This window comes from Vipera ursinii, assembly GCF_947247035.1.
Source record: "Vipera ursinii genome assembly, chromosome: 3".
Classification (NCBI taxonomy): domain Eukaryota; kingdom Metazoa; phylum Chordata; class Lepidosauria; order Squamata; family Viperidae; genus Vipera; species Vipera ursinii.
The window spans coordinates 177,774,296-177,789,140 of NC_139516.1; the positions used below are offsets into that span (position 1 = coordinate 177,774,296).

The 14,845-nt window shown below is 37.5% G+C and overlaps 2 protein-coding genes across 4 annotated transcripts in view; both read left to right on the forward strand.

Moving 5' to 3' along the window:
- MTFR1 (mitochondrial fission regulator 1) overlaps positions 1–14,845 on the forward strand; it is a 200,036-nt gene that overhangs the window by 107,094 nt on the left and 78,097 nt on the right. The window lies entirely within an intron of this gene.
- The window catches only part of TRIM55 (tripartite motif containing 55), a 41,986-nt gene continuing 36,340 nt past the window's right edge, over positions 9,200–14,845 (forward strand). For all 3 annotated transcript variants that reach the window (XM_083361212.1, XM_083361211.1, XM_083361213.1), the window contains exons 1-3: positions 9,200–9,378; positions 9,930–10,102; positions 13,197–13,362. In XM_083361212.1, the coding sequence (XP_083217338.1) occupies positions 9,211–9,378; positions 9,930–10,102; positions 13,197–13,362 (507 nt within the window). In that variant the 5' untranslated portion in view covers positions 9,200–9,210. The remainder of the gene's footprint in view (positions 9,379–9,929; positions 10,103–13,196; positions 13,363–14,845) is intronic.

A 14,845-nucleotide genomic window follows, 5' to 3' on the forward strand; every position in this document is an offset into this window, starting at 1 on the left:
ATAAAACAAATCCTGTAAAATTAGAAATGTACAGTAAATATAATCTTGATTACATGAGTAGATATTGTTGGTAGTCAATTCAAAATGTACTTTCTATACTGCATTTCACTTTGTGCTGATCAATATATTAACTGAATAAATATTCCATATAAGATCTACATTTCCACTTTTTCATGGAAAAAAAATCTTGTTTTTCTAATTTCCAGTATCATTTTCTTCTACCACTACTGTGTCTTTTTAAAAGGGGTTATTTTGGCTTAAAATATAGTTTGGCTTTGCAGTGGTATTTGGAAGACTACTCTCCTAAGAAGAAATATATCCAGGATTAAAACAGAAAATAATTTAATGGAATAATTTGAAATGATTAAAATATCAATTCCACATGTATTTAATAATTGCCTATTTAGCACATTAATTTCAGATTCTGCTAAATCTTTGTTTGCTCAGTCTTTTTAAAGTCTAATCTCCATTTCAATGTTTTTGACCTACAACACCCCCCCCCCCCTCACACACACACACACCTTCTCGTTTGTTGCCTTTTATGTTGTTTCTATTTTTGCCTGGAGCAATTGCCCAAACCCTCCAGGCAGATGTTAAATCAGGTTTTCTCCCTTCCTCGTTTTCTGCCAAACGGAGTACTGTACTTTTTCCGCTCTGTCAGTTCTTCTTGCTTTCAGTATCTCCCTTTTTCAGTGTTCCTTTTAAAATAAAATAAAAAAACCAGCTCTTTTGTCTCAAATAAAAGGTTTTTATTTTGGTTTAAATGTACGTTCGTTATCTATTTCTTATGACTGGGGTTTTTTTTCTCCGGATTTCTGTTTCCTCTTCCTCTCCCTTCCTAGCCCTCGCCTCTATGGGCGTGGATATGGGGGAACACACGTGCATCTTCCTCAGGCTGGTTTGCAGTGTACACAACTGATGCTTATATACTTAGCAAAATGCTCCTCATGTAAACATTGCATTTTTCCTTCAGTTCCTAAAGTAACAAAAATGCTCCAGTTTAAGCTATTTTTCCCACTTTCTCCGTCCATGGATTTTTGTTTGTATTGTAGAAAGCTATGAATACAGCTTTAAATTGCACTGGCTTGAGCAGAGATTTGTGCCACAGCAATGAACTCTTCTGCGTGGCACGTACCACGTACGTAGGGGCTGCTTTAAGAGATTATCGCCGTCACCCCAAATAAATATGAAGAATCATGCAATAAAAGCAGCCAGAAGAAAAAAGGGTAGAAAGAAGAAATAAATCTAAAACTACTTTAAGCCAATTAGTCGAGGATTTTCTGTTTATTATTTCATTTGGGCTTTAATTTACGTCTGCGGGTGGCTGACAAATTGAGGGATTGCGCTAATATCCTTTTACACACACACATATATACCCATCCATCCCTCCGTCCCTTCAAGTCTGTGAGTTACGCTTAGTATCGCAGTTCGCCGTTTTCCTGGGAAATGCCTTCTCTCAAATGAAAGTCCGTTTGACAGTAAGTTAGTTTCGTTTTATTAAAGCAATGTAGCAAAAGTGGCTTATTTATTCCTAACACCTTTTTGTTTCTCACCGAAATCATCCGCAAATCAAAAACAAGGTCATAAATGTTTGTTTCCTCTCAAAGAATGAATGGCAACTTCAGAAATAGTAACAAAGGATAAAAAGCCTCCTTCGAGCCGGAATCGAACCAGCGACCTAAGGATTTCAGTACGAGTCACTCTACAGTCCTCCGCTCTACCAGCTGAGCTATCGAAGGAATACGTTAAGCGCTTTTTTGCTACTGAGTGTAAAGTGCGTAAGTAGAATTGCTTGTTAAATTGAGAGAGCCGACGAGATCGCAAGATGGCGCTGGAGATCGCGCGCGTGGAAGATGTTCTGGCTGCTTTCGTGAAGTCAGTAGCTCAGTATTTCTACAACTCCAAAATGGGAGAGCGTGTCAGGAGACAAGTAGGAAACGCGGAGGGCCCCGGACTGTTGGATTGATAAGAGAAGGGGACAAAAAAGCGAAGCGTATTTTTAATACGTATTTTTAAAGGAGACAAATCCTCTAGAATTGAAGAGCTTGTATGAGCTCAATGCGAAATGGCTGGATTGCATGTCCTATGTTTAACTGATTCAGGGTTTTTGCAAAATAATTAACAGCTAAAGTGTCTAAACATAAAACAGAAACTTATAAGTTATCTAATTTATTCGATTTCAATGGAAAACAGTCTGATTTGAGATATGCCGTTTGGACGTGTAAAGTAATTCAGGAGTCGACCATTGGTAAGAGGAAAATCTTCTAGACCTAGTGCACTGTATTACTAATGATCTGTTAAATTTATTCTGAACTAGATTCGAGTGCTCCTTATCAAGTTTGAAAAAAAACAATTTCATGGGCATTGTTTTTTAATTAAAGGGCTTCCGTCATTTGCAAAATGAACTTTTCGAGCCAGGCAGGAGTCGAACCTACAATCTTCTGATCCGTAGTCAGACGCGTTATCCATTGCGCCACTGGCCCTCTGTGAGAAATAGTTTCTTGTAAAAATCTAAAATAATAAAAATGTATTGGTTCAGTGAGCTTTCAGGTCCGGTTTGAGTTTCTTCCATGCATCAGATTACACAAATTGCTGTAAAAATTGATTCAAGAATGCTTCTGTGCTCTGTTTGCTTTCTGCAAATGCTTTTAGGGTGATGTAATAATACAAAGTCTACTCTATTTTGGCAGCTTATATATCTGTTTTGGAGCAATGCTTGTATTCCTTCGATAGCTCAGCTGGTAGAGCGGAGGACTGTAGGTGTATTGGAAATGGTTATCCTTAGGTCGCTGGTTCGATTCCGGCTCGAAGGAGGCTTTTTGTTTTTTTTTCCTTCCTATGCACATTTATTGATAGGATATATGCATATTGAAGAATGTGCTTTGAAATGAATTTAAATTCTATACGTTTAATGGCTGAAGAAAATAAACCATTTCATTTGAAATAAATCTTCACATCAGCCACCCAAGTGGACTAATGAGGAACTATGTTAGATGTTCAGTTGGAGAAAGAAGGAAAATAAAAACGGATGTTTTCTAAACGTTTTCTAAACATTCAATCAAAAACTCTGTAACATATTACAGTATGTTAATACTTTACCTGATTAATCAAAAATATATTGCAGCCTTCATGCAGCTTTCTGTACTCAATTCATGTTCATCATTGCTGTGTGACCCAGTGCAATTCAGCACTTTAGTTCTAGACTGCATTCACTGCTTTGATCAATTTGTGATCCTATGAAAGCAAATACTTGCACGCATTCAGTCTCTTCACCATAAATTGTTTTGTTGTTGTTAGCTGCGAAGTCGTGTCCGACTCATCGCGACCCTATGGACAACATTCCTCCAGGCCTTCCTGTCTTCTACCATCTTCTGGAGTTCATTTAAGCTCACGCCTACTGCTTAATATTTAATTCTTCACAATGGTCTTGAAAACTTGATCATATGTCATTACACACATGCCATCATTTATTCCCCCCCCCCTTTGTTCCCCACAGTCACCCATGTGTTCTATGACTAAATTTCTCAAAGGTTATTACAAAAATGTAATGTAAAATACAAGGATGAAAATATTTTACAAGCATAAAAACAGCCTGAAGATTATGTCAGAAGATGGTTCATCTAGTTCAATGTTATGCCTCTAGCAATGACACAACACATAAATCTGGACAGCTTATCAAGAAGGTATAACAGGGCCTGCCAAATCTCCCATGCCATTCATTCTCACATTTGATCAAGTGATATTGCCTGTAGCAACGAAGGCTCAGTTATCATGGCTAATACTGCTGTGCATTTGCTCAATGTACAGTATAATGTGCTCATAGCCTCCATTTCATTGGCTACACTGGATCACTGGCATTCCTAATGCTCAATGAACAAACATAACCAAATAGTTACAGTCCAGCTTCCTTAACTATTCAGGAACCTGACAATTTTATTTTAATAAAACCACATGTCTGAAAACGTTAAAGCAGAAATGTTAAGACAGGTTAGAGGCAAAAGACCTCTGTGGTCCAATTGTTCACTGATAATATTGTTTGCTGCAGAATTTGGCAAATGCATTAACTGAATGATTACTTTATATTGTCTAAAATAGTGAAATAATTTATTTAATCTATATTAACAAAATAATTTGGTACTATGGAGTCATCAAAATTCAATGCAATTAAATGTAGCATAAAAATCCCGTTACGTTTGTTCATCCTCCTAGGTCTAGGCCATGCTTCACATCCCTTCCATTCTCAACCTGAGCAGCTTTAAGATGTGTGGACTTCAACTCTCAGAAACCCCAGCCAGAATTTATGGAAATTCTGGGAGTTGAGGTCCACGCACTTTAAAGTTGCTCAGGTTTTTAAAAACCACATTAAACAATGTCTTCTTCTTGGACCAAGGGTTTTCTTGCCTTATCTTGGCAGAGCCTGTCCTGTGGAACAGCAGCCCCACAGGGATCTGGGTCATCTTGCTCCTATTAGCTATTTGTAAGGCTCCTAGGTTTCCTTAGGAGTTTGGACAACATTGGCTATGAATGAGATTTTAGGATTGGAATGTATTGTTTGTCTTGGGCATCACAGACTATTGTTTTTAATCTATGCCACCCAGAGTCACTTCTTTGAGATCTGCAGCCATATACATTATATACATAAGTTTAGAATAAATAAGTAGACAAATAAGATTATTTTTATTTCTGAATATTAGCACTTCAATATTAGCATTTCCTTTAAATTCACCATTTTCCTACTATCCTGCATTTAGCCAGAAGTAAGTTTAGAGGAGCTTACTTTCAATCTGTGTAAGTTTTGTGCTGGCACTTTGTTTCTGAATATTCAAAATAATGCATTACATCAGTTATCAATTTTGTCATACAATAAATTTGCTAAATACTAAGGAAATAGAAAATTTTTACAAAATACAGTTTGCTGCAGTAAAGTGCAGTGGATATTTGGCTTAAAGTTATGATGCAAACTGCTCTTACAATTCTGTGATGAAGTATTAGCAAATAACAGCACAGATGGCTTTGCCCTAAGATTAGGCCTCACATGCCAGACATGATCTGGAAAACTGTCATTTTAAAAATAACTTTCAAACAAGTGCCAAGTGTTGAGTGATGCATATGTCTAATAAACAGCTAGAAACATAGCAATGCCCAGGGCTGGAACTTAGTCCTGGAAGTGAAATATGGCCATGGAATTATCACCTAGATTCAGCCAACAATGGCAGCAGGCCATCACCATTTTTCTAAGTAACTGGGGATGAGCCTCCAATTTTGGGATGTATGTGTGCATGGAGAGAGAGAGAGAGAGAGAGAGAGAGAGAGAGAGAGAGAGAGGAGGAAGAATGAACGAGTACCTGGTGGGATTGTGAAAAAAGGGGAAAATGAAAAGGAGTAAAAAAGCTTATGTACATAGAATATTGCTAAAGAGTTGGTATTGGATGAGATTGATGTTTGTTAGTTTCAGCTTTCTACCCTGCTGTTCATATTGAAACTTATATTGTAAACAGTGATAATAACAAGAACCAATATGCAGCTAAAAATGCCAAATTTAATCTAAACATCTGGCTGACTGTGAGACCAACCACAATAATAATAACCAGGGTTTTTTTTTTCATAGAACGCTCAGAACGGAGTTCCGGCACCTTTTTTGGATGGAACCCTGTAGGATTGGCAAGGCGGGTTGTATGACATGTGTGAGTTCCGGCACCTTTTTCTTATACAAAAAAAGCACTGATAATAACTGGTGTGTTAATTGCTGCAGTCCAACAGCATCCAGTTGAAAACAAGCTATTTCCACTTGAGCAGAAAAGAAATTGCTCAAACAGCAGAGGAACAAAATATCAGCTCCTAATTGACAAGATGATTTTGGAAAACTGCAAAAGAAGGATGTTATGTATCCAGGTGAAGAGAACACATACACACTTACATAGCAGTCACCACCAGGGGGTGTTGAACTGTAACTGTTTTGGCGGGAACCCAGTTTTGGCGGGAAATAGAGGTTCAAACCGATTGGCCGGCTGCTCACCTGGCCAGGTATAAAAGGAGGGCAGGTAACCCCTATTCCCCAGCACAGTCACTTCCACCTAATAAAGATCTACCATGCTGTACTCATTGTCTCGGTGTCCTTCCTGCTCTCCAGAACTCACTACACAACAAAGGAGGACCAACCTGAACATAGCTTGGATCAATTAGCTTGACTCCCTGGCACATGAAGCTGGTTTTGCCCTCTCACGATGCCTGGAGGCTGTAGGGATCTAGATGAGGGACAACAGAGTTAGACTGAACCCTGGCAAGACTGAGTGGCTTTGGGTGCATGGAGCCTCAGGATCCAAGTGGTTGTCGTTTTAGTTCTGGATCGGGTTGCAATACCCTGTTCAAACCCAATTGTGACCTGGAACATGACTTCATGGGCTCAGTTACTCAAGCCCTGGTCACCTCTCGCCTGGACTACTGCAGTGCAATTTACAGTACATGGGGCTACACTTGAAGTCCATGTGGATGCTTTAGCTAGTGCAAACGGCAGGAACAAGAGCAGTCTTTCGGGCCCCTAGAGTGGCCCATAATGTACCTCTGCAAACTTCACTGGCTACCAGTCTCCTTCCAAATGCAGTTTATGATGTTGGTTAAAGCTTTTAAAGCCCTTAATGACATAAATCCAGGCTACCTGATGAATCACCTTGTCCTGCCAGAACAAGCCCATCCTACTCATGCTGGCAGAGAGAGCCTACTTTGGATACTGTCAGTCAAAGAACTCTAGCAGGATCCAGAATAAGACCCTTTTCTGCAATAGCACCCACTTTGTTGAGGGAAGAAAAAGACATATTTACTCCACTCCATTTTTACACATGTCTGAAACAGGATCAATAGGGAGTTTTTAACTTTATCACAGGAACTTTATTTTCTTCATTGCAATGCTCTAAAAATAATGAGGGTTGTCAAGCTGAGCTTTTCTTCATTATTTATCAGTTTCCTTCTGTATAAAGGTAGTATTCAACTTAAAATAAATCATTTAGCAACCATTTGAAGTTATAACGCCATGGAAAATTGTGACTTATGACCAGTCCTTGCACAAATAACTATTGCAGCAGCATCATGGTCACAATCAAAATTCAGGTGCTTGGCAACTGGCATGTATTCACAACAATTGAAACATTTCAGGGTCATGTGATTGTCATGTATAGGCTTCCGAGTTGGCTTCCAACAACCAAAGTCAACGGGGAAAGTCAGATTCGCTAAACAACTGTCTGATTCACTTAACTGCAGTGATTCACTTAACAATAATGGCAAAAACAGTTCTAAAACTTTTGTTGTTAAGCAAGGCAGTTAAAAATCAGTTGCACCTGATCAGGTGCAACTGATTTTTAACTGCCTTGCTTAACAACAAAAATTCTGGTCTAAATTCAAGTTGTAAGTCAAGGCCTACCTATGCTATAGTCCAGGGGTCCCCAACTGGTGGGCCGTGGTGCACTACTGGGCCGCGGCCTACTTGCAACAGGGCTGTGTGAGTGGCAGACTGGTGCATGTGCGCACAAGCACAGCCCAACTCATGCGAGCAACGGGAGCCAATCCTTGCAGCCCCACTTGCGTGAGCAGAGGGCACCAGCACTCACAGCCCCATTTGCGTGAGAGACAGGTGCCAGCACTTGCAAAAAAAAAAGTTCAACTGCCTCTTGATAAAGCACCTTTGGGTCAATTCTTAATAGCACCATTTTTTCTGATTACCTCAACTGAATATCGAACAACTAGAAAATATACAAGAGGTTATTTAATTAAGAGTCAGCACTTATAATAATGGTTTTATTTTCTCTTAAAACGCAAGTGGTCATACTATGTTATAATAATCATACAATGGTTGTAAGCTGTTATCTATTTGAATAGTAGCAAGTACCTTTCTTTGAAACTGCACTTTTGTTTGGAGATGGCTATCCTAATATGGGTGATCCTTGTTTAACAACCATTCATTTAGTTACCGTTTAAACATATGATGTTGCTGAACAAACAGTACTCATGACCAGTTCTCAAAGTACCAACCATTGCAGTGACTATCACGTGATTGCAATACGGGCACTCACACTTGGCTTGTCTTTACAACATTGGAGAGCCCTGCAGTCACATGGCCACTATTTGCAACTTTTTCGCCAACTTCCTACAAGCAGACCCAATGAGGAAGCCAGCAGGAGGCTGTAAATAGTGACATCTCATTTAACAACCTGTGATGATTCGCTTAACAAAAGCAATCAGAAGTGCTGGGATTTCTGTCACTAAGTCATGAAACATGAAATTGTGCTTTATGACTACATTGTTTAGCAAAAGAAATTCCAGTGCCAATTACTATTGCTAAATGAGGATTGCCTGAAATATTTTGTGTTCAGGTAAAACTCAATATTTCCTTGTGTGACAAAGTGGCTTACAATGGGTAAGTCCTGTGCAATTAAATAAAAGAATTATAAAATCCAAACATTAACATTTATAAACCGTAGGAACTACAATCACTAGCCAGGTTAAGTTCAACTAATCCATGTAGTCAACCTATATTAACTACATGGACAGAACCATGCAGAAAAGAAAAGACATAAATGCAACTCTGAAATATCCAATAAAATAAACTCAGGGAAAGGCTTGAAAGAAGAAATCAGTCTTCAGAGTGCATGTATTTGGGGAATCTTGCAATGATTATCACCAGGCTGAGGAGGATGCTTAGGAGGAAAAGGGAATAACCATAGTTTTGTTATGCACAAAATGTAATACTGTATACATTTATTTTGCAGCATCTTATGCTTTCCATATTGGAATGAAAGTTTTAAAAAATGATAAGAACAGCTTCCATTAATTAGTGACTTTAACACACCAGTTTTTCCAAAGACAGAGTTGTACATCTGTGCAGACATTACTGGCAACTGTCAAAATCTTCCTCTTTTTTTCCCCTTTCCCCACCCCCTTCCATACCAAACACAAGAATGTGGCTCTCTCATTCTTGTAGGCTGTCACCTGTCTAAATCTGTCCTTGTGTCAGAGGCATATATGGAGAAAGTGAGTCTGGCAGCCAATTGCGTTCTGCTTCTAAAATAAACTCCGCTCCTTTTGCTCTCCATTAAAACAATGTCCTCCAGGGAAAGATTTTCAAAGGACATTTGATCTTGCCAGCTTGGGAATTCTTTTCAGCGACCTAACCCGGAAGCACCCTGATTCTGAATCTATGATCCTTGCAATCGCCAGGAGATGAGCGCCACTCTGAATTATAAGTCTTTTTCTAAAGAGCAGCAAACTATGGATAACTTAGAGAAGCAGCTTATTTGTCCCATCTGTTTAGAAATGTTTACTAAGCCAGTGGTTATCCTCCCATGTCAGCACAATCTCTGTAGAAAATGTGCCAGCGATATCTTCCAGGTATGTTGATTTAAACATTTAAGCCTCCAATAAACATTATATCTAGCTTAATGATCTCATACTACAGAATCAGGAGAATATTTCTGTGTTGATTTAATTACCAGAATTTTATTTAAATCAGGAGAAAATTAATTAGAGCAAAAGTTGTTTGTTATTTATCTTATGTGTGATTTTGGATCCCTTGCATTTGGAAATGTCCCTTTTATTTATATGAACTGAACTGTTATTTCAAGTATTTAGAGCTATTAACACATAAACTCATTCCTGTTGTTCCTCAACACCTCTAAAAATGGCAAATTTCTCTCTAGCTTAATTTGTCATATTCTTAGCTTCCAAGCATTGAACAAAATGATACTGAAACTTATTTTTTTTCCTACTTTTTCAAGATTTGACTTCATGTGAAGTCCACTAATACCATAAGGGTGACTACATTAACACATTAGATCATATCTTAAGTAGATGATATGATAAGTATCTTGTGATGTGCAGAATAATTGAGAAATAATATACAATTGGCTTTACAACTTTTTTTTATTGTTTGGCAAGAACAGGCCTCCAATCCATATCTCCCAACCAGAGGAGGCACCACTGTGGCTTCAGGAGGTCGATTTCGCTGCCCCTCCTGTAGACATGAAGTAGTTCTTGACAGGCATGGAGTGTATGGCCTTCAAAGAAACCTGCTGGTGGAAAATATAATTGATATATACAAACAGGAATCTTCTAGGTAATTAACAATTTCACTTTGAAAGTTCATTTATCCATCCCATTTAATTTAATGGTATTTTCCTTTGAAATGCATGGAATTAGACTTCTCAAGAATCAAACAGAGAATTTTGGAAAATTCAGGCCTGGGAATTTTAATGCTAAGCAGTTATGAAGGGAAAATTGTAATAAGTATCAACAGCAGTCTTCCTCAGATCTTTCTAACTGCCCAAGAATTAATTCTGGACAGTAAATTTTGTTTGCTATAGTTATGTGTCCTATAGGCCTATCTTGCCCACCTCTACTTTTTAGAGGATTCTTTAAAAAGGCTAAAGATTAATAGCAGCAAAAAGAGGCCTAACACCTGTGCTCCTCTTTTTTCCACTGCTTGGCATTTACCTGACCCACAAATTGTTTATGTTTGGGTACAAGCGTATCTCTTTTGTTGATGAAGAAGCTTAAAACACATATAGTACAATACTCATGCCAAATTCTCACAAATAGGAGAAAATGCCATAAATATATCTGTGAAATTTAGCAACTTTAGGAAGGGGCTCTGCAAGCCTGTCCATATAACTACTGTATATTTTTCCATATAAAAGCATTTCTTATTTCTCTACAAATGGAATGCTTTCATATGGAGAAGCATTAAGTGACAGGAGCAGACATGAAAGAGCCCCTAAGGAAGTTTCCAAAGGTAAATACCTTATTTCAGCAGTTTGCTATATACAGTGGACTTTTATGTAAAACTATTAGACAGCAATAACATTTTGACAACTGTAATATTAATGCTTGGAATTATGCTGTACTAGTGCATGGGAATTTTAAAAGACAGTGTGCAGACATTCAGCATTGAGAGAAGAGAGGGGAGAGGAAAGGAGGGTGGAACTAGGGCAGGGGTAGGCAACCTTGGCTCTTTTATGACTCGTGGACTTCAACTCCCAGAATTCCTGAGCCGGCTGGAGTCATAAAAGAGCCAAGGTTGCCTACCCCTGATAGGGGAAGGGTCAGTAGAAAATAGGATTTGAGGATGTTGTCTCCTTATTCAACTGCTACAGAAAGATAATTACTTTTTGATGTTGGTCTTGTATATGAGTCTTCACTTTATTCTGCTGTATTACCAGCCTGAGTCTCAGTCTGTAAAGAAGTTAAGGTCACTTTACTTCAGACATTTTAACCAGGGTAGTTCAACATCTATTCCTTGAGTAAGATAAAGAAAAAATTCCTTGTGCTCAGATATGATTTCAAAAATGGCTCATTATATGTATGGTGTGTATCAAATAGGACCATGCTACCCAAGACAATTATAAAGGATGCAATAGTAAACTGGTCATGTTAAGTGATTTCTTTCTTTGAAGTTTAAATTAAATATATAATCATTTATAAACATATAGTGATGTGATGGTTGTATATTACTGTTATAATTAATTCAAAGCAATATAATGGATATTAGAGGAAAGACTTACTCTGAATGAATTCTATCATGAAAACAAGGTCTATTGATTCTTCAGCAAAAATAAATATATTTGTGCTTTTAATAACTTACATTATAAAAATGATTTAGTCACACTATTGCAAATGATGAAGGTCCATAAAACTAAACAGTTTGTTTAATTTCAGAAAGTGTATTGTGGGTCTTGCTTTTAAAAATGTGCTCTACCAGGACAGTGTGTGTAAGATGAATGTCTAATAGATTCTGTATATTAAGATGTGGTGGAATGTAATCTGGATTCCCAGGTGAGAGGGGTTAAGAGAAAGAAAGTTAAGACAGCTCCACCCTAGCAATTCTCAGAGTATATCTTTAACGATGTGAGTAGTTGCTTTGGTTTCTGTCTGTAGTTGAGGAACAACAAAGGAAACTTCTTAGACCTGGGCATTTTACCGCCCGTGGATCACACCTGGCAATTGATAATGGCTCAGGGAGACAGGCTCTGACCAGAAATTAATATATTCTTTGCATTCTACTATTAATTTGACAGTAAGAAAGATTGTGATGTCTGATTGGTTTATGGCATCCCATATCTTGACTGAATTTGACTTCTTCCCTACTTGAAACTGAGATAACTGCTTTGTGACTGATGGGGAATGGGGTGGAACTCCTGCTGGTACTGAAGTGGCCTTAGACTTCCCTTAGGTAGAAGATGCTTTAAGCTACTGCCTACAGCTGTATTAAAAACATAATGGTTTTATACTGGTGCTTTAGCAAGGGAGGCAAATTATTGGGAATGTTTGCCAAGTAACAGTCTTTTAATTTTCCACAGAGTTCTTTCCAAATATTCATGTCTTTCCATATTTCACTCCATTAGAAGATAGCTTGTTTTAAATACATTATTGGTGATATTTTTCAGTCAGCCAGTCCTTTACATCTTTAATGAGAATCAATACATTTAGATCAGTGTTTTCTGACTATTGTTTAATTATATATATTATATATATTATACACATACATATACACATACACACACATATACATTAATAAACAGGTAGAGCATCATTGCATTGTCATGGCCGCCATCTTCACTTTTTGAACAATAGCATGCAGACACCTGTGATGATTTTATATCCCCATATCTTTTTTCATTCTCAGGGCCTTTTTTTCTTTATATTGGAGCCTGTTCTGTTTGGAAGAGACCAATTGTTCAGTAGTAGGAAGCACACACTTGCATGCAGGTTGTCACAGATTCAGTTCCTAACATCTTTATTAAAAAGCTGGATAAAACTATTTAGTGTGGTGATTAAGGTGCTGGCCTAGAAACCAGGAGACTGTGAATTCTAGTCCTTTCTTAGACATGAAAGCTGGCTGTATGATGTTGGGCCTGTCACTCTCTTTCTCAGCTCAACCATCTCACAGGGTTGTTGTTGTGGAGAAAATAAGAGGAAGAAATTATTCTTCTTAAGTTATTCTTAATGTAATAAAAGCAGGATAAAAACCTAGTAAATAAATAAAATAATAGGAGTTTGTTTGCTCTCCCTGTGCTCCCAGAGAGCTGCTATCAGTTTTATAGTTACCTTCCAAACAGAAAAATATTCTGATCTGCCTCTTTGATTTGATCTTAAGTTTTTAAATCATTCTGATTTGGATTTGCTTTTTTCTCCTAAATTAATTCCATTCACAGGCCTGAAAGAAAAACTGAGCAGCCAATGTGTGAAGAACATGAAGATGAGAAAATTAATATTTATTGCCTGAATTGTGAAGTGCCCACCTGTTCAATGTGCAAGGTTTTTGGTGCTCATAAAGACTGTCAGGTTGCTCCCCTCTCGAATGTTTTCCAAAGACAGAAGGTAAAAAAACAAACCAAAATCTTTCTTTTTTTTAATGGCTTCTCATTTGGAAAATTAATAACTCTCTGCTTATAAAATTAAGTTATAAGTTAAGTTAATAAAAGTACATCATTATTTTCCATTGAAGTTATTTTGTTTAGATCTTAGGTCTTTAAAGGATGTTTTTTTAATCTGGTCAATCTGTTGCTCCAGCTGACAGGCACACAATTACAATCAATGCGGAATATTTGAGCCTATGCTGCCATTCCAAATATGGTGCCTTGAAGAGGTAACAGACTGAAACTCTCAACATCACCAATATTTGTGATGGGGGAAAAGTGAAGTTTTCTTTGAGGAGTTTCCAATTCAAATTTTTTGCCAGAATAACCACTGTATGTTATTGGTGTGCAGATATCCCATGCCATATAATCAATGCAAGTGGTTTCTGGAAAAATGTTTTAATTTCATGGTCTCCAAATTGGTCTGGTATCATATAGAAGCATTTCTTTATGTTTTTCACATAGTTGCCATCATATATTGAGTATCCTTATAATAACTACCTAATTTATTCCGTCTTTGTTCCCTGTGAAACTAAACTCCTTACATCAATTTCAATTACATATTCAATGCAACTCACCATAGGCATCAATTCTTAACCCTAACAGCACCAAAATGAGGAAACAGGCATCATAGCATCAAGAAGGAGGATTTTACACACCCTTTTTGTGTTTGTATTGCAACATCACATACAATACAAATATACATAGTATCACAATGTCATGACATATATTTTACCACTTTCCCCAACTACACATCCCTTCCAGAGGAATGCCTATAAAGCCCACAACAAAATATCTTCTGGAGGGTTTCTTCAGATGGCCAAAATCTACAATACAGTGTGCACAGCTTTGCAGTCAAAGCACTACCCCATTTGTATATGCAGCAGCATTGAATTTGTATACAAAAAGGGTGGGGCTTCTACCACAACACCCATCAATTTGCAGTTTTTAATCATACCCCAAAGATGCACACAACTCCATCAGTGAGTTCCCCTGATATTTCAGACTAACATAGTCTGGCATGGTAGAACTGCCTTTTATCTTTTCACAATGCTCCTAAATGTGACATGAAAGCAATATAAATAGTAGATTGCAGACATTATAAAATTTTTACTGATAGCTTCAAGTGCTGGCAATATACATGTAGTGTCTCAGTCTTCATCAGGTTGAAGTAAGGGTACCACAGGGCAAGTTGAAACACTTGTTCCATCCAGTCCCAACCTGTTGCTGTTGACCACAGTCCTTCTAATTATATTTTATTATTGTTGTTTTTCTTCTACTCTGAAATATTACTAGTCTGACTCTAGCATTCTTTAAAAAGTTGTATCCAAATATCTTCAGTCTTTGATTTCAGATTCTGGTTTCTATTCTGATGATGCCTCTGTCTGGAAATCAATATATTTCTGTCTTTCTGTCCATCATTGTTTTTTAGTTATTAAGAAATT